Source organism: Hyaena hyaena, unplaced genomic scaffold, assembly GCF_003009895.1.
Source record: "Hyaena hyaena isolate Hyena2069 unplaced genomic scaffold, ASM300989v1 scaffold_144, whole genome shotgun sequence".
NCBI lineage: Eukaryota > Metazoa > Chordata > Mammalia > Carnivora > Hyaenidae > Hyaena > Hyaena hyaena.
Window position 1 is genome coordinate 945,170 of NW_024080776.1, and position 21,420 is coordinate 966,589.

The window sequence follows — 21,420 nt, forward strand, 5'->3', positions numbered from 1 at the left end:
TAGCAAGTGTGCGCAAGTTGTTACCATGGTTACTGCAAAGCCAATGACATGAGCCGTACCTTCATTCCTCCCGTAAAACCCCGCCCCGCGACCCAAAATCCAATGGTGTGCACTATCTCCACAGGAAGAGCGGCCCCCGAGCCAATGGTGCGCGTCGTTTCTATGGTTCCGGCCGGAAGGATGCCTTGGCGTCTCTGCGGCCAGTGCGGTTGCTAGGACGCTCGGGCCTGAGAAGGCACCTGCAGCTGGCGGCGGCGCCGCGGCGGCGCGGGTGGAGCCGTGTGACCCGGGACCCTCGCGGCACTCTCCAAAAGACAGTTTCCGACCTAGTTCCTGAGGTTCCCCCGGTTCCCATCTCAGCCCCGAGGAGGAAAGCGCCCATCCTGCGTCCCTTTTCAGCATTCCGCGTCTTTCCCGCTCGTCTCCCCAGTATGGCCCGAAACAGGAGGAGAGACTGTGTCCGGGCTCTGCCTCTGTAGTCGCGGGCTGGAGTGACTCCGCCTGAAGGCCTGGCCCGGACGAAGTCCTCGGAGCCACCGCTTGCCTTGTTCGTAGGTTCGTGAACAAAGAACTGCCGTTTTCTGCCTTTCCGCCTTATGTTCATCATGCAGAACCTTAATTCCCGATGAAGCTCTGGAGGCCTTTTGTATCTTCAGCATCAGATGTCATCAAGTCAGTTCCCTTCTGCCTTTCCAGCTACAACCTCATCCATTTCTCTCATCACCTTGAGTGCCAGTTTTCTGCTCCTGCTCATTCCACGCCATTTCCACCCTTTCTTGTCCACGCTGCACGTCACCGAATGTCCGTTCATCTCCACCTCTGCCATCTACAGACCACCTCCCTCTGTTTTCCTACTACAGTGCTTTGGGTAGCTAACTATTCCGCATTCTCCAGCTCTGGGATCATCTGGAAGATTTTCTCTGTTTCTCTGCACTCTGGCAAGCTTCCTGTCTTGGGTAAACTAGAGACTAGCATGGAGAAGTGCACATTGGTAAATACAAACAGTAAATTTCTACAAGCCTAGTGTGTTTTGAAAATGGAGGGGGAAAAATCAAAATGCATTTTTAGGCCGGTCTCAGACTTACTTAAAGAAAGAAGAGTGTTCCTGGCTCAAATGAATACTATGTTAGGTGTACATGATGCACTCGTGCATGTGAAAAGATTATTTAGAATGATCATGTAACAGGATTTCAACTTTCATAAGCATGTATGAACTCAATGCCCTGATACGATAGAATTTTCTGGAGAGGAGTGCTTGAAACAGTTCTTGTGCCTTCTCTTCATGTCAGTTTCTTAATCAGAAAATGTTCTTTGCTATGTGAGCCAAGAAACAGAAACCATGAGGAGTGATTGAAAATAAATATTTTTGGCAAAGGAGCACTCTTAATGGTCCTAAAAAGCCTGGAACATAGCACCTTAAAAATAGAGCAAGTTTCATTTAGAGCCAGTGCAATGTCCTTTAGTTGGAAACCTTTATTTAAATTGTCTTAAAGTATGTGTTTCTTGTTGAGCCTTAATATTTCTTTTACAGTATTCGGATTTAAATGTAAACCATTTTGCATATATGCAAAGTATACACTTTTAGAGGGTATGTTGGGAGCTACAATGATTTTGATATTTTTATTTCTCAGGTCAGTTACAGCTCTTACTTATGATATCTCATACTTACAGCCAAGTCAAGTCTCCAAACACTGAGAAATTCAGTTTTCTCTTCTATAATAGATTGGGAGTGGAGGGGTGGTGAGAAGAAGAAGTTCTGAAACTTTTTCAATTTTTCAAATTTAATGGATAAATTCTAATTTTGGGGGGGGAAGGGTATTAGATGCTATATCATAAGGGGCTTACCTTTCCCCTCCAATAGGTATTTACTGCCCAAACATCATTATGGCAACATTTTAAGATTTTATTTTTAAGCAATCTATACCCAAAGAACGGGGCTCGAAACTCACAACCCCACAACCCCAAGACCCAGAGTCCCATGTTCTACTGACTGAGCCAGCCAGGCATCCAAATAGTAACTTGTTAAAAACGTTCCTTTCACCCTAGCACAGTAGTTCTAAGCCCAGGGGGGTGATTTTGCTCCCCAAGGGACATGTGACAATGGATGGAGACATATTTAGTTGTCACAGCTGGGGACATGTTACTGGCATCCAGTTAGCAGAGCCCAGGAATGCTACTTTATATCCCTCTATGCACAGAACATCCTCCCACAACAAAGAATTATCCAGCTCAAATGTCAATAATGCTGAGGCTGAGAAACCCTATCCTAACGTATGGAGTTCATTTTTCTGTTCTGGGTCAATCCTTGCTTGTGTGTGTGTGTGTGTGAGTGCATTTTTACATAGCTGTAATGATAGTGTGCATTTTGCCTTCCTTTTTCTCTTAATTTTATATTTTAAGCATTTAAAGATTGCTACATTGTTTTCAGTTTGAGAGAATGGAGAGGGGGCATGCACGTGCCAGCACAAGCAGGGGAGGGGCAGAGGGAGAGAGAGAGAGATTGAGAGAGAGAGAGAGAGAGAGAGAGAGAGAGGGAGAGAGAGAGAGAGAGAGAGAGAGAGAGAGAGAGAGAGAGAATCCCAAGCAGGCTGCATGCCCAGCATGGAGCCCAGTGTGGGGCTTGATGCCACAAACCATGAGATCCTGACCTGAGCTGAAATCAAGAATTGGACACTCAACTGACTGAGCCACCCAGGCATCCCAAGATGTCTATAATTTTTAAATTGTATTTGTGTAGAAGGAAGAAAGAAGGGTTAGGGCAAATAGCCTATCTGATATTCCCATTTTTGTGGCCATGCTACTTATGTTTGTTTCCTAATGTCACTCTAAGACCATGAGATCCCAAACTCATCCTTCACTCAGAGCCAAAAGATGTGCTCTAGCACAAGCTATGGTCCTGGCCCCTTCACTGTAGTTTGAGGGCACCGGTAGGGGAAATAAGAACAAGAAGCACTGACTCTACACCCATTCTCCCTGCCCTTTTTCCATCGAAAAATCCTTTTTCTCTGTCTCAGTTTGCTTTGACAGCTTTACCAACTCATTGTTTACATCTGGATGTTTTTTGGGGGCCCCCAAAACTTTTTAAGATACTCAGTGAGCATTTATTCAGTATCTACTATGTTGAGAATAGTTGTGTGTGCTTTGATATGTGGGTAATTTTAGACACAGTTTAGATGTCAGAGCATTTATAATTCAAATAATGGATTTCTATTACTTTAAGGTCTGCTTTTTTAGATTTTTAAAGTTACTGATTCATTGAGTCCCAGCAAATCCCCTGGAAAAATGTGCATTCTGGGATGACATAGCAGAACAGGCAGAGGGACCCAAGTGTTCAAAGTCATGGAAATATAAGCAGCATGATGGGGATCAGTGAGTATACTGCATGGAAGGCTAATGTCAAGGTGTGGCTGAAGACAAGGCTATAGTATAGAGACAGGCAGGAACCAGGTTGTGAAGAATCTCTGGTGCCAAGCTAAGGAGTTGAACTCTTCCCGAGAGAGCAATGGGAATGATAAGCAGCAAGTGATTTGTATTCAGAACGGTTAGTCTGAGGGCTTTGGATGGGGGCAGCCTGGCAGCAGGGACATCAGCTAAGGATGCAATTATACTAAACTGGACAATAATTGAGGAGAGCCTAAACTAAGGTGGGGGACCCTTAGATAAGAAAGAGAATCTACACATTCAGGGACTGGTTGTTAATGACAGTGGGACAAATAAGAAGGTAGGGCCACAGATGACTCCCAGGTTGCTGGCTTAGGAAACTGTATCGATGGTGATTTTATTAGCCATAGAACACAGAAGGAGGAGCAGGTGGAAAGGAAAGATGAGTGGATTGTTCAAACTGGGTTGTTCATCAGACAATTGGATATGTGTTGGTCTTAAATACTAGACTCATTTTAGATTGCCTTCCTAGCCTACACCCTCTTCTTTGGAGTTTGCACTTCTCCCTCAAACCTTGCTTAAAGAGTAGACTTTGGTTGGGGGCACCTGGATGGCTGAGTTGGTTAAGCGTCCAACTTCAGCTCAGGTCGTACACTGAGTGGTCCGTGAGTTCAAGTCCTGTGTCAGCCCTGTGCTGACAGCTCAGAGCTTAGAGCCTGCTTCAGATTCTGTGTCTCCCTCTCTGCCCCTCCCCTGCTCTCTCTCTCTCTCGCTCGCTCTCTCTCTCTCTCAGAAAAAAACGAATATTTTAAAAATTTTTTTAAAGAGTAGACCTTGGTGGCCATATTTATACCCCCCTACTTCCAACCCATTCCAGTCACAATGGACTGAATGAGGAGTATACAACTAACTTTGGAGAGGGGGGGCACAGCTCATTGGGTGAGCAGATAATAATCATCCCTCTTTCATGAATTTGAACTAAAAGATAAAGAACAGAAATTACTTAATCTGAAAAGTTAGAAAGGCTTCACGTGTGAATGGCTGTTGCTAGCCTAGCTGATGCACAGACAGCAAAAGTCCATCCACATAGAAAAGCTGGCAAATGGGGGCAGATTCAGCTGAAAGACCTCATGGGTCAGGCTAGACTAGCTCTCGTCTAGTTCCGGATGGGGTGCACAGTTCCATATCCAGCTCCTACCTAGTTATATTTATTTTCCAGCATCTGCCCTTGTATCTTATTCTTCATGTAACCTTCCTGTAGGAATTGGGATTGGCTGGCCGTGAGGGTCAGAAAGCTCAAAGTATAAATGGCTTGAGAAAGATAGAAATTTATTTCTGCCAAATAAGAGTCAGGAAGAAAGGAGTCCAGACATCTTGAAATTGTCAGAGATTCACAGATATCTCTTCTCATGATAGTGTATTATCTGTGGCACGTGGCTTCTACCCCCTGGTGTCCAGGATGGCTGCTCAGGCTTCAGCTATCTCTTGTGCATTCCAGCCAGTGGGATGGAGGAGGGAGTGAGGAAGGGGGCACTTTCAGGGCACTTCTTAGAGATGGCACACAAACCCACTTTGCTGTAGGGAAAGAAGCTGACAAAGTTATATGATGACCTTAGTTTTTGCTAGTGCTGTGGGAGACAAGGTCATAAGAGAGGAGAGGTAAGACTTGGAGTTTGATGGGAGAGATGAAAGTTCTGAATAACTGCTGGGTGAAATGGCAGCAGAATCTGGTAAAGAATGCATTGAATGATCTCACAGTAGAGAAGCTTGTCTCAGGCTGCAGACCGTGAATTTGTAGTGGCTCTAGCCAGGTTGCTCATTTTATTTTTCTCTACCAGCTCTCAGCAAACTAAAATAGATGTAGAAAAGGCAAATGGTCGAACTTTTCCAGGGCTAGGATTTTCAGGGAAGGTGGGACAAGGAGCAAGAGAAGTGGGGACATTGATGAGAGATTGAAGATCAACTATTGGGTCCAGACTTGAGGGGGGAAATCAAAAGTATCTGGTAGTTTGAGAGATGTAATGGTCCAGGGACCAAAGTCTCACTGTCATTGTAGAATTAAGTATAGTTTAAGAGTGCAACCACCTCACACCCATTAGTATGGCTATGATATATAGCACTGTATATATAAAACAAATATAACAAATGTTGTCAAAGATGTGGGGAAATTGGAACCCTTCTGTGTTGTTTGGTGGGAACATAAAATGGTGCAGCTGCTTTGGAAAACAGTACAGGAGCTCCTCAAAAAGCTAAACAGAATTATGTGACAGCAATTCTACATCTAGGTGTATACCCAAAACAATTGAAAGCAGGGACTTAAACAGATATCTGTACACCCGTGTTCACAAAACTGTTACTTCATACCAGTTGAAAGGTGGAAATAGCCCAAATGTCCATTACAGATAAATGAATAAACAAAACATGATACACACACACACACACACGTGTGCATGCACATGCATGTACACATGCATCAGGATATTTAGCCTTAAAAAGGGAGGAGAATATGAGATGTGAGTGGGGACCAGACGATGAGAGTAGGATGGGGAAGAGCACAAGATCTTTAGCTGCCAGTCTGTGAGGAGGACACATGGGGTACAAACATTCAGACCTGGGTCCTTTTCTCTTCCTGTGTGAGATTCAGATGATAATTAGAATTCTATATATCGTCCACTAAAACTGTTGATGTGAAAATGATAGGACTCTGAAAAAATTAGCCAGAAAGGAGAAAAATAAAATATGATTTTGCTGTTATAAAAAGCACAACTGAGTATAATTTCTGTAGACAGCTATACAATAATAATAATGCATATCACTGCAATTTGGGTCAAATTAACTTGGTTAAAAGTTGTGCTTGATTATAACAGCTAGTCCTGTTCACAGCTAGAGGTTCTAGTAACACAAATACAAACAACTCCAGCAATCAGCAATCTATCTTTCACCCACCATTATAGGGTAAACTGTTTTGTAGCATGACTACTTTTAACTGAAAAAGCTAAAGATAATATGGATGGCAGGCTTATATGGAGAAGTTTTGGAAGAGAGCTGAATGATTTAGAAGTCACCAGAAATGATAAGCCATGTTCTGTGAGCACAGTCATTCCTTGATAGTACAGGATCAGTGTGCTGTCTAGCTTCCAGAGGAGTCCCTGTAGCTCTCAAATTCAACTGAAGGCGAAAAGGCTTCTTTGGGATTTATAACTTTGCAAGGGGCCTTTGGGCGATTTTCAGATTACTAAATTGTAAATTTCAGAACTGGGTGTACAGAAAAGCATGTATTTTTTAAAACACACATTTGCATTGTATGTATATATATATATGCATATATATATATATATATATATCATGTCATCATTTCTTATTTTAGAAGATACTCTAAAGCTGTTTGAAACTTTAATTTTCTATGTGTTGTTAGCTATTTCATGTAAGTGTTCATCATAACTGGGTAACATACCCATTAATTAACAGAGCTAAACTATACTTTGTACAGAGCCTAACTCTGGGTGTATGTACATATCATATTTATTGCATGCTCAGTTGCATGTTTGTGTGTGTTGTTTGTGTACATGCATACACATATGCTTATCTCTTCTATCAAGCTGCAAATTCAGTTAGAATAGGTACTTCACCATCTCGACAAAGAAGGGATTGGATCCCACGTTACTACAGAAGAACCACTCTATTTTGCTTCTTCCAGAATGAAGACAGGCTGAGCACTGATACCAGAAATTTAGAAGAGCTTACAGTGAAGCAACATGGAAGCAGTGAAAGAAGTAAGAGCCAATAACATAAAGTTTTAAGATACCTGTGGTTTTGTTCATTGTCCTTCATTAAACTGACACATTAAAAACCAACATTTGAATAGTACTGTGTAGTTTGCAAAGCACTCACAAGTGTATATTTTTTTCATGAACTATGCCAGCAGTCTGCATTGGTTTCCAGTAGAGTACCTGTACAGGATGTTACCCAGAGATGCATGGTTGAACATCTAGGTCACATTGAGTTCTGCTCAAGGTGGCTTTCATGATCTTTGTTTCAATAACCCACCCTCTAGCCCGATTTTCTTGCTTATAGGCTTAGAAACCAGATTCGTCCGTGCTCTGCGAGAGGATCTGTTTCTCAAAGGTGATCTTGAATTAACCACACTCACAAATAAGTTTATGGAAAAATAGATACCAGGTTACCGATAAAAATAGATACCAGGTTACCGATTGACAGTAAGAAATATAATCGCCGCAGGAACCAGACACACATGTCCTGGGGCTGATGAATTCTTTCGCTACAGGTACACTGCATGGGAAGCCAAACCACATATTTACTTGCTGAACAAATGATTCTAAATTTTTATAGCACTGGCTAACAGAGCCTGATTTCCACAAGAGGTCTATCTATACCTGCCCTTAATTCTGGACCTGTTATAGACTAGAACCAGGGTCCCCACCCTTAGATGTGTAGATAATGACATCTTTTGTCTTTCTTATCACTCTTTTTGATGTTTCCAATACTGATCAACCTACTTTCTGAAGTATTCTTTCTTTAAACAAGTTAAGAAATTCAGATTGTTTGGAAATCACTCTGCTGTGTTTCAACATCTGAGCTCAGGTATGCAGCTTACTGATTTTTAAATTTAACTCTTAGAGGACAATTTATTTCCAAACCCTTAAAGAAGAATGCAGCTCCTTTAGAACAAAAGCCGGACAGCATAATAGACCATGAACTCTAACATTAGGCACGTGGGGGTGAAACATTGCCAGTAGTACTGTCTTTCTGTGTAACCGTGTGTAACTTTACTTTCTGTGTAACTTCACTTCTTTGAACTTGAAATTCCTCATCTGTGAGATGGGGATGATAATAGCTTCTTCAAAGAGATTTGTGAGCTTTACACAGGTTAAGGCACATAAAACATTTCACACACATGCACATGACACCTAGCAAGTATTCAGTAAATTATAGGTGTTATTATTAGAAATAAGTATTATTGTTCCTGCCATTTTGAAGAGAAAGACATTGAAGATCCGCAAGAAGTTATAAAGTTGGGTAGCAGTGCTGTGTACCCCTAATATACCACTCAGCGTTTGTTTGTTTGTATTGTGAGGAGTTGGCCTTACAATTCAGTAAAATGAAATTCAGTTACTCTGATAGTCTATCTCTAAGCAATTTGGCACAGTAGGTAAGAGCTTCGTCTCTGGGTCTGGCCTGCTGAGTGTGAAGTCTATCTCCTCCCCTTATTCAGCCCTGCAGGACACAGCAAGCCCGTGGGCCTCCAGCCGCCTGCTTCGTCCCCTACGAAGGGGGACAGTAACAGTCTCCAACATTGTGGTGAAAAGTAAATATTTGATGTCCTTAACACAGTACCTGGAGCATCAAGTTAGCTTTTAATCTATTATTATGAGCCACATAAAAATACCTTTTGTGAAGCTGCCATATTAACCAGAGGCTACTTCTTTGGAATACTCAATAATTTATTTCAATACAATCTTCTGTTAACATTTCAGACTCCTTAATCATCATCATTAGCATAGGAGTATAAACAGTGATTGTGGAGACTTTTCTCTGTTTTTGGGCATCATGACTATATTTCCTAAACCATAGATAAGGACACTTGATTCAAAACCTGATATGTTAATGGAAAAAAATTTTGAGATTGTGACTGTTCCAGAAATTTGTGGTGATATGTCGTCATATCTATGGGAAACAGTGGCTGATAACATAAAACAGCTGGAAGGAAGTTTCGGGAAGGAGACCCACACTTAAGGAAAGCTGAGTTTTCAGCCTATTTCTTAGATTAGAGACATGATAGTATGGTGACCTCTTCATGACTCTTTCCCTCCATAGACCTGGAACGGGTTACTATATGATCCATGAACTAAGAGTAAGAAAATGTGTTATTTTCTTTTTAGATGGAAAAGTATGCCAACCATGTCGATAGCTTAACTGAGGAAAGAGAAGCATTTTCTCACGGTTGTGAAAAGGAAAACCAACAGCTTAGACATGAGGTCAAAGCGCTCCCACTGAAACAGGGTAATTTTTCCTTTTGTAAAAATGTAAAGTTAATTTTTTTTTCTAATTCTAAAAGTAATATGTGTCAATTATAGAAAATTAGAAAATGTATGAAAGGAGCAGGAAGGGGCAAAATTACTATATATCCTCTACTCCAAGAAGAGTACTTATAATGATCTGAGTGCATTTGCTGTCTGGTCTTTTTAAATTACCTGTTGTGAAACATCCTGATATGTGTGTGAGAGGGTACAGGACAGTCATTTCCTTCAGTGTCTATTAGAGCAGTTACTACACTGTGTCACAGTGACCCGGGTCAGTTCCTCTGGGGCAGAGATCATGCCCCGGTCTTGATGGTTTCTATTTCACCACAACACCGGCCTTGTAAAGCACCTAGCATATTATGGACTCAGGAAATATTTAAGTACTACAAAGCTTTAGGAGAGGATACAGATAGGAACCCTTTAGAATATTCTATTTTGTTTAGCCTCACAAATTAGATATTATTATTAGATGTGGTCAGTGATTATATTTACCACACATTTATTATTTTCTGTGCTCAGCATTTTTTCTTGCAGCTCAGATATTCCATTGGGTTTTTTTTTTTTTTTTCGTTCTAGAACTTCCTTTCATGAGGCCTGGCTGATGGAAGTTTTTTCTTTATTTTGAATCTCAGATGGAAAAGTTGAGTTAATCACAGGACATGTTTCATATGTACTACACTCTTGTTTCCTTTATTTTCCTTTCTTGTTTTCCATGGAATCTACTGAGTTTCCTTCTTCTGGCTGAATAGTTTGTGTTCTATTTTTGTTTGTAGGGTGGTTGCATTTTAAGAGTTTCAAGTTTTCTTCTGGCATTTTTAGTTATTCTCAGCAGGAGTCTTGTTCAGGGCTCTAATCTGCCATTCTGTGAGACATGGAAGATACTGTATGTCCTGCTGCCAACATAAATTGGCTTTTGAAGGATTGGTAAATAGTGGAATTATGTCATTTTAATACAGAAGTTCATATACAATCTTCCCCAGTGTGTTAATGATTTGGACTTACCAGCAAGCCTTGGAGTTTATACATGAAACTTATTTGTCCCACTTTCTTCTGGATTCAGTTTAGCCACATCTTTCTCCTTGAACGTACTTATTGTAAAAGATATCCCTAATCTTTGTGCATTTTGCCTTTTTTTCCATAACTCCACAGACTCAACTCTTTTATCTTGCCTTTACATACAGCAAGCTTGATTTTTTAAAAGAAAATGAAGTCCTATATTTACTATAGTATTTCTGTATTTCTTAGGAATTTGATGTAACTTTTAAAATGTACCAGTATAATTATAAGGATTGTTAGTGTTTTTTATAGCACTCCAGTTACACAATGACAAAGATTTGGAATGGTCTGTACCAATCTGGTTTCTTCAAGAAGCTCATTATTTTTAGCGAGCACTTTGCAAAATACAAGTTTGTTTTAGGAACATAAAACGTAATCACTCCAGAAAAGCTTATATAATTGAAGGTTATCTTTTGAAGGTAGAGCTAATATGACTTGATAATGACGTAATGGTGGGTGGGGAAAACAGGGGAGAAATGACTGGTGACCCAAAGCTTTCTGGCCTGGGCAGTTGGAATATTAGAGTTCCAACTACTCAGATGGGTTGCAGAAGACCGTAAAGAGCTTGCTTTTGGACATGTACATTTTGATGCATGTATTAGACATCCAAGTGGGAATGTCAAGTAGACAACTGTGTATGTTTGGGAGGCACTGCAAGCTGCAGCTATGAATATGGTGATTCATCAGTATATAGCCAACATCTAAAGCCTTGGGACTGTAGGGATTACCTGAGGAGTGAGTAAAAGAAAATTCAGGGCTGGGCCCTAGGGCATTCCTATTTTTAGAAACTAGAAAGGTGAGAAATTAGCCAAGGAGTCTGAGAAGGAGTGGCCTGCAAGGTGGGAGGAGAACCAGCAGAGTGTGGGGTCTCAGAGAGAAATAACGAAAGTGTTTTAAGAAAAAGATGTAAAGGGCACCTGGGTGGCTCAGTTGGTTGGGCGTCCGACTGCAGCTCAGGTCATGATCTCACGGTTCGTGGGTTCCAGCCCCATGTCGGGCTCTGTGCTGACAGCTAGCTCAGAGCCTGGAGACTGTTTGAGCTTCTGTACCTCCCTCTCTCTCTGGCCCTCCCCTGCTCACGCTGTCTCTCTCTCTCTTAGAAATAAATAAAACAAAAAAAAGAAAAAGATGTGAACAATGGGTCAGCTGTCACCGATAGGCTATGTGGAACGAAGACAGATCATTCACTCTTGGATTTGGTCACGTGGAGGTCATCAGGGACTCTGACGAGAGCTGCTTCTGTGAGTGGTGGATGTGAAAGCCTGCTTGGAGTGAACTCAGGAAAGAGTGGTAGGAGAGCAAGAGGGGACATGGCAATGTCTGACCCCTTCTTGAAGCTGTGCTGTACAGGAGAGTGAGGAAATGGTGTAGCAGCTGGAGGGGGATATGAGATGGATGGAAGATTTCTTGTTGTTTCCGTTGATGTTTTTAGTGGGAGATAGATAGCATGTCTTTAAGATAATTGCAATGCCAAGTTGGGAAAAAAGCATGATGGGACAAGAGAGGAGTCAACTGCAAGCTTGTTGTCTTTGAGGGAAGTGGAAATGGGATCCAGTGCACAAGGGGAGAGTCTGGCCTTAGGAGCAAGGATAGTTTGTTAAACTGCACAAGAGATTCATAAGATTTAGAAGATTTTGGAGTCTTTATAAGATTGTAAAAGCTGTCTTTGGAGTGTGCTTTTTTCTCAGTGAAATAAGAAGCAGGGTATTCAGCTGAGAGTGAGGGCAGGGAAGGAGCTGTTGGAGACTTGAGGAGAGAGAGGAATGAAATAATGGTCTAGAGCTCTAGAAAATATGAGAAAATGAGAGAGAATTCCAGGGAATTGTGGGAGGATTGCTGGACAGTAAGGACCTACTTCATGTGAGTAGATGTGAATTTAAAGTGAAACCAATCAGCACTGCCTGTGAAGTTTTCTCCAGCACATTCAGCTTCTGGAATGAGGTGCAGTAGAGCTGAGGGGTTGGACTTAAACAGGCTGGAGCTCTGTCACCCAAATATAATGGAAAGAAAGAGGGGCATAGGAGTTGTGAATGCTTCAAGGGGGAAGTTATAATGACGAATTGATTGGATGAATCTAAGCTAGGTAAGAAAGTAAGTGAGAACCAGGATGGGGTAAGGAACATTGAAAAGTGTTTCAAGTCAGTGGATTATAGTTGCCATATGGCCAAAAACTTGTTGACATCTAGCTACTAGAAGTACATAGGAAAGGGTGATTGGAGAATGGAATGCTTGAAATTGAGACTAGAGAGTTGCTGCTATTGACAAGGTCTAGAGAATTACTATGGGAGTAGAGAATGAGATGGGGGTAAAGGACTTTTTCTTTGGAAGTTAGTTGGTAAACAGACTGAGAAGCCAGGGCACTAGAATAATCTATCTAAATGTCGAAATCACCAAGAATTTTGGGAGGACTTGTTGAGTAATGTTATGCAAGTTAATTGGCTTGTCGGTGCCTGCATCCTTGTCTCATAAATGGGATATTCACGTTTCCTACCTCAGTGGGTTGTTGCCAGGATTAGATGAGATAAATTTATCTTAAATGTTTAGTACGATACCTGCCACATAGTAAGCACTCAATAAAACAACAGCGAATTTTAAAGTTATCCAATAGTAACAATATCTACCATTTTTGAGAACCTTTTCCCACTATTTTTTTAATTTAATTTTTATTTCTGAAAGTTTGCAAACACCCTAAACAGATAGGAAGAGAGTCGTAGTAACAGTATAGCTGATTTTTAAAATTAATTTGCTGTGTAATTAAGAACACATTTAATATCATAAAACAGCAATTATTTGCCTTCATTTCTTTTAACAGTTTTGTTTTTGTTATTTCTTCCTAACAGAAGTGCAAATAAAAGAGGCTGAAGAAATGTTGTATCAAGAGGGCTCATCTGAAATAGCTCTGAGCAGCCCCAGTGAACAGATTGCATACTTACTGGTAGAAAGAGGTACACTCTTGCGGAAACTGGAAGCCCGGGGCCCAAAGCCAGAGTCACAAAGGTGTATGACCAGTAACCTACTGAAAGAACTTCCCCAGGTATTCTGAAATTAACTAGGTAATTGAGTAAGAGGCAGGCCAGTCTTTTAGTATTTGGTTTTTTCGATCATTCATTCATTAAATTGTCAGGCAGCCAGTTTTAATAATGCTTAAGAATATATATTTTAGGGGTTCCTGGGTGGTTCAGTCAGTTAAGCGTCCAACTCTTGATTTTGGCACAGGTCATGGTCTCATGCCTCCCCCTGAGACTGAGCCCCACTTTGGGCTCAGAGATGGTATCGCAGAGCCTGCTTGGGATTCTTTCTCCTCTCCTCCCTGCCCCTCCCCTACTCACGTGCACTCTCTCTCAAAATAAATAAACTTTAAAACAAAAAAAGAATATAGGTTTTAGATTTGGATGGATTTCCCCTGCCACTTGTTTGCAGTAAGACCTTGCTAAGTGAGTTACCTTTTGTGAACCTTGATTTTCTCATCTATAAAATCTGAGATCAACTCAACTACTCCACAAGGTGATCATAAAAATGAAATAACATATATAAGGCTCTAGAATGGTATCTTAGACATTAGTTAGCATTATTGTAGGTTTTTTTTTTCTCCACAGAAATATATAGTAAAAAGTAAAAGATTTATGCCATCTGAAAAGAACCCAGAGGATTAATTAGCATTATCATTATTTACTGAGAGTGTTCCATATGCCAGGCTCTGTGCCAGTGGATGTAGAAACAAAGTCAAGTCAGACATGATTTGGACTTCCAAGGAACTTACGAGCTAATGGAGGAAAGAAAAAAAAAAAACACAGTGGTTATAGTTCAGTGTGGAAAGTCCCATGATAAAGGCACAAAAAGCTAGGGAACATCAGAGGAAGGGCTGAGTCAGATGTGTTGTGTCAGGGGACCAGAAAAGCCTTCCAGAGGAGATATTGAGTAGCACTTTGAAAGCTGAGTAGGTGTTAGCTAGATGAAGAAGCTGGGAAAGGCATTGTTGGCAGAGAAAACAGTACTGGTTCACGTGAGTGAATGCTGAGAGATGTGGCTGGATATATTTTAAGGAACCACATCATGGTGAGACTCATATGCTAAGCTAGAGTTTGGACGCAGCACCCAGCAATGTTCCTGGACTATACTACAGGCATAAAAACGTTTTTTAAAAGATTTTATTTTTACATGATCTCTACATCCAACGCAGGGCTCAAACTCACAACCCCAAGATGAAGAATCGCAAGCTACACCCACTGAGTCAGCCAGGCACCCCGAGGCATAAAAACATTTTGACTGCATAGATGATGCATTTTGTTATAGAAGGTCTGGAGAGTCACTAAATAGTTTTAAGAGGAAAGTAACAATCTGATTCATGTTATTACAAAATCTGGGATTTTGGTTTTTGGTTGTATTGAATCTATAAATCAGTTTAAGAAGAATTTACTATCTTAAAATATTAATGTGATCTGTGATCATGGAATATATCTCCATGTATCTTTAAAAGTATATCAGTGGGGATGAGCACTGAGTGTTATGTAGAAACTAATTTGAAAATAAACTATTTGTAAAAAAAAAAAATAAAAAATAAAAAAATAAAAATAAAATAAAATAAAATAAAAGTATATCAGTAAACCTTTATGATTTTCCCCACAAAGTCTTGTACTCTTTTTGTTACATTTATTCCTAGGTACTTCATATTTTTGGATACTATTAATAGTAAATGCTATCTTTTTAAAAAAGAATTTAATTTTCTAATTATCTATTGCTGGTACTTAGAAGTATAATTATTTTACATATTGACCTATACCTAGGATTGCTAAAATTTCTATTCATTTACTTATTTATTTATAAAATACTTTATCTCTTTATTTTTATTTATTTTTTAAAATGTTATTTATTTTGAGGGAGAAAGACAGAGAGACTGAGCAGGGGAGGGGCAGAGAGAGAGTGGGAAAGAGAGAATCCCAAGAAGGCTCTGTGCCACCAGCCCAGAGCCCAACATGGGGCTCGAACTCACGAACTGAGAGAAGATGACCTGAGCTGAAATCAAGAGTTGGACACTTAACTGACTGAGCCATCCAGGTGCCCCTTATTTATTTATTTTCTTACAAAGGCTCTACACCCAACGTGGGGCTTGAACTCACAACCCTGAGATCAAGAGTCACATGCTCCACCGACTGAGCCAGCCAGGCTCCCCTCTAGTTCATTTTAACAATTAAAGATTTAAAATATTTTCTACCTGTACAAGCATATTATCTAAGAATAATGATACTTCTGTTTCTTCTTTTTCAGTCCTTATTCCTTTTCTTTTTCTTGCCTTATACTGGCTAGATTCTTTAATATTTTCTTGAAATTCATATTATTACTAGTATTATCTAGTATTATTGTCTTGTTATTGATATCAGAGAAAGCATTCAGTGATTCACTATTAAGTATGATGTTTGCTAAAGATTTTGTTTCAAACGGTACTGTTTATTTATTATTTATACTCTTATTCCTAATTTGCAAAGGGTTTTTATTAGGAACCAGTGGTGAATATCTTAAATGATTTTTTATAGCCACTGAGGTGATGAATTAATTTAGAACTTTAATCTGTTAATGTGAGAATTTTGTTGATTTATGTTTCTAATGTTAAACCTATTTTACATTCCTGGAGAAAATCCAACTTGTTCATGATATGTTCTCCTTTCTAGATATTACTAGCTTAGACTTGATAAAATTTTGTTTAAGATTTCTATATCTATGTTTATGAGTAAGAAGATTATAAGGCACATCTCACTTTGTAATAAAAGGAGCAAGATATTTTTGGCCCCCTCAGGATCAATTTTCACTCCCTTGGGGACAGTATTGTCTCATGGAGAATGCATGGTCTAGCCTCATAAAGTGGATTGGACTCTGCTCCTATATTTTGCTTTTTAAAAAAAATTTAAATGAGATTTTTATTTATGAGACTGATTGATGTAAGTTTCATTTATCTCTTGTTATTTACGTAGGAGAAATTTGAACAAATCCACCAGCCTCTACAGAGAGAACAGGAGAAATATCAGGAACATGTGCAGCAATCTGAAAAAAATCTGAGAGAGGTAAAAAAAAGATAATTCTTTACTTAATAATAGTAGCTAATTATATATTAGCTTTTACTAGATATTTTGTTTGAATATATTAAAATGTATAGATTCATGCTGTGAGAATTATAAAATTTTGTATAAAGTTTTATAAACATATCACAAAAATTTGGGAAAAAAGACATTAATACTGATTTTTATTGAATGTATCAAAATTTAAACAACATGTGTTATATCATTTGAAAAATCACTTTGGGATAATACATACTTCTTCCCAAATATGTTTGGAGCCCTTTTTTGGGTAATTATAGCACATTATTTTAAGTAGAATCAATTCTATTCATGGAATTAAATATTTTGATCTGAGGAAATGTTATTAAGCACTAAATCCAGTGAAGAAAGTATTTGCTGGGAATTTAACTACAGGAAGTAACCCAAGATAAATATATATGGATGAACGTGTATGTTGTAGCAGGTTTTTTTTTCCTTTTTTGAGAGAGAGAGAGAGAAAGAGAGCATGCACAGGCACACACATGAGCAGGAGAGGGGCAGAGGGAAAGGGAGAGAAAGAATCTTAAGCAGACTCTACTCTCAGTGCTACCCTGAGATCATCACCCCAGCTGAAATCAAGAGTCCATTGCTCAACCAAATGAGCCATTCAGGCGTGCCTCGTAGTGTTGTTTTAGACAACCACATTCGAAGTAACCTCTTGAGCTAAAGCCAACCCTGTAGTGTTGTTTTAAAAAGCAAAAATTGGAAGCTCTCAGATGCTTAAATGATTATATAAATCATGTTGTACCCACTCTGGAATATTATATAGTCTTTAAAAAATATCATCACAAAATTGATGCAGTTATGTAGGATAATGTTTCTCATATAATGTTAAATGAAAAAGACAGACAGAAACATGTACATAGATTGGGATTATGACTATGTAAAAAATGTCTATAAATAAAAAGTATTGCAAGGATATATACCAATACACTAGAAGTGGTTTCGTTATGTAGATAGTATTTTGGTTGTCTTCTTATCTTTTAGAAAAATGTGTATAATGATTATATAAATTAATACATGTTTTGGGGATCAAAAGCAAGATATAATTGAGACTGAATTTCTTAGCTTTTAAAATGCTTTGAAAATAATTACAGGGTGCCTGGGTGCCTCAGTTGGTTAAGTGTCAAACTCTTGATTTTGGCTCAGGTCATGATCTCATGGTTTGTGAGTTCGAGCCCTGCATCGTGCTCTGTGCTGACAGCATGAAAACTACTTGAGACTCTGTCTCCCTCTCTCTCTGCTCTCCCCTGCTTGCTTTCTATTTCTCCCTTAAAATAAATAAAAATAAACTTAAAAATAAAATGCAAGATATAATTGAGACTGAAATTCTTAGTTTTTAAAATGTTTTGAAAATAATTCCAGAAAAGGAGCTGTAAACATGATTCGAGTGTGTGCTTATCTTGAAATGAAATGAAATACTTTACATGAAAGCTTTTTGTAAACTGTATGTAATGGACTATATACCTAAGGATGATTTTCTCTCTTTTTGCCAGATGATACTTTTATGATAAAATTTCTATTTTTTATAATTTAATCATTTGAATGATATATTTAAGTATATATAATTCTATATAGATTATATAATTTAAATGATAATCTCTTAGATTAGGTTGAACTATATGAAGTTGTACGTTTATGGGGAAAAGATCTAATATCACCAATTTTATATGGTTTAACTTAATGAAAGAAATACATATAAATGAAATACTGTTTGCTGCTTCTCTTTATTAGCTTTCAAGTGCTTGTAGTGATAGTGCAGTGTTATAAGAGTACATTTAATTTTTGTTTTATAACTAACAATAGTTTTATTTCAGTCCCATAATGAAGACCTGGAAAAAGATGAAACATCACAAAACTGCCTAGAGACAAATGCAGAGCCTGTAGCAGAGAGGTTAGGGATGGCCCAGGAAGAGATCCGAAGGCTCACTGATGAACTACTGGCAAAAGAGAAAGAACAGAGTAAATTAGGTAAGCTGTGGTTACAGAGGAACATTTCTGACTATGTTTTAATTATATATTATATATTATATATTATGTATTATAGATTATTATGTATTATATATTATGCTGTATATAGTATTACATATTATATGTATTATAATTGATGTTTTCTCAGGATAGAACTTGAGTACATTAAAGAAAAAAAATCTAAGTTTGATAAACAGCCTCTTTTTGTACAGTGTCCAGAAATTTTTACTGAAGCATTAAGTGCAACATACCTACCAAAACGCTTAAGTCCCAAGTTCACACCATACTGTGCTACAAATTCCCAAAGCCCCCTTTGTTTCTTCCCTCTAGGTCTACATCTTACCCAGAAGTAACTTTTAACATTATTTCTGAGTCTTGATTGCAGGCAGTATGCATTCTTAAACTGAGTTTGTTTTACTTGTTCAATCTTGTTTGTGAGATTCCGTCATATTGTTGCATGTAGCCATAGTTTGTTCACTTACGCTGGTCGTGTAATATTCCACTGAATAAACATACTACAGTTTACTTTATCCAGCCATTCTACTGTTGATGGATATTTGCATTGCTTCCAGTTGTGACCTATTACGAATAATGCTGCTATGAATATTCTTGGACTTACCAACACATTTCTGTTTGTGACATTCCTATTTATTGGATTAAAGGGTTATGTGTAAATTCTACTTTGGTAGATAACTGCCATACTGTCTTCCAAATAGTTGTATTAATTTAAGCTCTCCTCAGTTGTATATGAGACTGTGAGTACTTGATATTGTTAGTCTTACTAACTTTGCCTTTTCTGGTAAGTGTGTAGTGGTATTTAGTTATGGCTTTAATTTGCATTTCCCTAATTGCTAATGAAGTTGAAAACCTTCTCATAATTTGTTGTTATTGTTGTTGCTCATTTGAATATCCTATTTTGTGAAGTACCTGCTCAAGTCTCATGTGTATTTTTATATTGGGTGGTATCTTTTATTAATTTGTAAAATTTCATTTTTTTCTTTTTTTTTTAAGTTTACTTATATCTGAGAGAAAGAGAGTGCAAATGGGGGATGGCTAGAGAGGCGGGGGAGAGAGAGATCAAGATCAAGTGGAGGGGAGGGCAGAGAAAAAGAGAGCAAGATCCCAAGCAGGCTCTATCTCAGGAACCGTGAGATTGTGACCTGAGCCAAAATCAAGAGTTGGATGCTCCACTGACTGAGCCATGCAGACACCCCTAATTTGTAAAAATTCTTTATATATCCTTGGGATACCTGGTTGGGTCACTCAGTTGGTAGAGCATGCAACTCTTGATCTCGGTTCAAGCCCCACATTAGGCCTTGAGATTACTTAATAAAAAATTTGTTGGTTAATTATATATTCTGGATATGAGACTTGTATTGGTGATAAATGTTACATTGGAGTTTTTGCCATATAGAAATGCTAATATGTATCAAGTCAAGTTTAGCAGAGTTACTCTGTATGGCTTCTGGGTTTTCATGCATAAAGTCTTTTCTGTATCACTATAATAGTATTGAAACTGTTCATCTCTATGATGTTTTATTGTGCTTTTACAGTTTCACTTCTTATATTTTAATCTTTGCTTTATCAATAATTTATTTTAGTATAAAGTTTAAACTTTTAAAACTCTCCCCTTCCTACATTTATAATTTAATGGTTAAGGAATTAGGCTGATTTTCAAATGCAATATGTAGGTTTTGTTAGGATCATATCTTTAGAGGGTTAAATGTATAAAACAGTAATTATTCTGCCAAATTGATCATGGGTTTAAAAACAATATCAGGAGGGTTGAGATTTTGTTAAGAATGTGTTTTAAAGTATCTTTGGGAAAGTGATTGGGATTTCACTGAGTCAGTGGATTGCTTTGGGTAGTATGGACATTTTAACAATGTTAATTCGTCCAATCCATGAACACCAGTTATCTCTCTATTTGCTTGTGTCTTTTAAACATTTCCTTCCTCAGTGTTTTAAAGTTTGTGTTGTACAGGTCTTTTACCTCCTTTTTTAGGTTTACTCCTTAAGCAATTTATTCTTTTTGAAGCTATTGTAAATGAGATAATTTCTTGATACTCTTTTCAGATAATTTGGTGTTAGAGTATAAAAATTAAACTAATATTTGTATGTTGATTTAAAAAAAAAGAATGTGTTTTAAACAATGAACACAAAGAAAGTTTTGGAATATGGAATTTTTCTGTATCCTAATAGGGTATACACCATTATACGTATTTGTCAAAATTCACCGGCCATATACCTACAAGGGTGAGTTTTACTGTATGCAAGTTAGAACCTAATTTAAAAAAATTTTTTTTTTGAAAAGAAATCCAGCTATATGAGCATGATGAGAAGCAGTCTTTGCTGCTTGCAATACATAAGGAGAAAAGAAAAGCAGGACACTCATTCCTTTTAGTCACATTTGGACACAACAGAACTCAATCACAGGGCACCCTGTTCCATCAGCAGTTGGTTGGTCTGGTAGATCCTAAACTATTAACTGAAAGCTGTTGCCCCAGTAAATATACTGGGGGACCATTGGGAAGCTGAATTAGCAAGTCCTTTAAAAACATATGTAGTCTCAAATAAATTAAAATAAAATATATGCAGTGCCAATGTGTGCCCTAGGTATAACTTCTTGAGTCATCGGTTTAAAAGTCAGAATGTATTTATGGGGCGCCTGGGTGGCTTAGTTGGTTAAGCGTCCGACTTTCGCTTAGGTCATGATCTCGCGGTTCATGGGTTCGGGCCCTGCGTTGGGCTCTGTGCTGACTGCCAGCTCGGAGCCTGGAGCCTATTTCAGTCTGTGACTCCCTCTCTCTCTGACCCTCCCCTGCTCATGCTGTCTCCCTCTCTCTCTCCTAGAAATAAATAAAACATTAAAAAAAAAAAAA

At 38.5% G+C, this 21,420-nt stretch overlaps 1 protein-coding gene across 1 annotated transcript in view; it reads left to right on the forward strand.

Annotated features, from left to right (window-relative positions):
• The window catches only part of LOC120236035 (golgin subfamily A member 6-like protein 22), a 36,096-nt gene continuing 14,676 nt past the window's right edge, over positions 1 to 21,420 (forward strand). Inside the window, exons 1-5 of the mRNA XM_039238626.1 lie at positions 1 to 991; positions 7,079 to 7,154; positions 13,319 to 13,512; positions 16,445 to 16,534; positions 18,385 to 18,538. Of these exons, the coding sequence (XP_039094557.1) occupies positions 626 to 991; positions 7,079 to 7,154; positions 13,319 to 13,512; positions 16,445 to 16,534; positions 18,385 to 18,538 (880 nt within the window). The 5' untranslated portion in view covers positions 1 to 625. The remainder of the gene's footprint in view (positions 992 to 7,078; positions 7,155 to 13,318; positions 13,513 to 16,444; positions 16,535 to 18,384; positions 18,539 to 21,420) is intronic.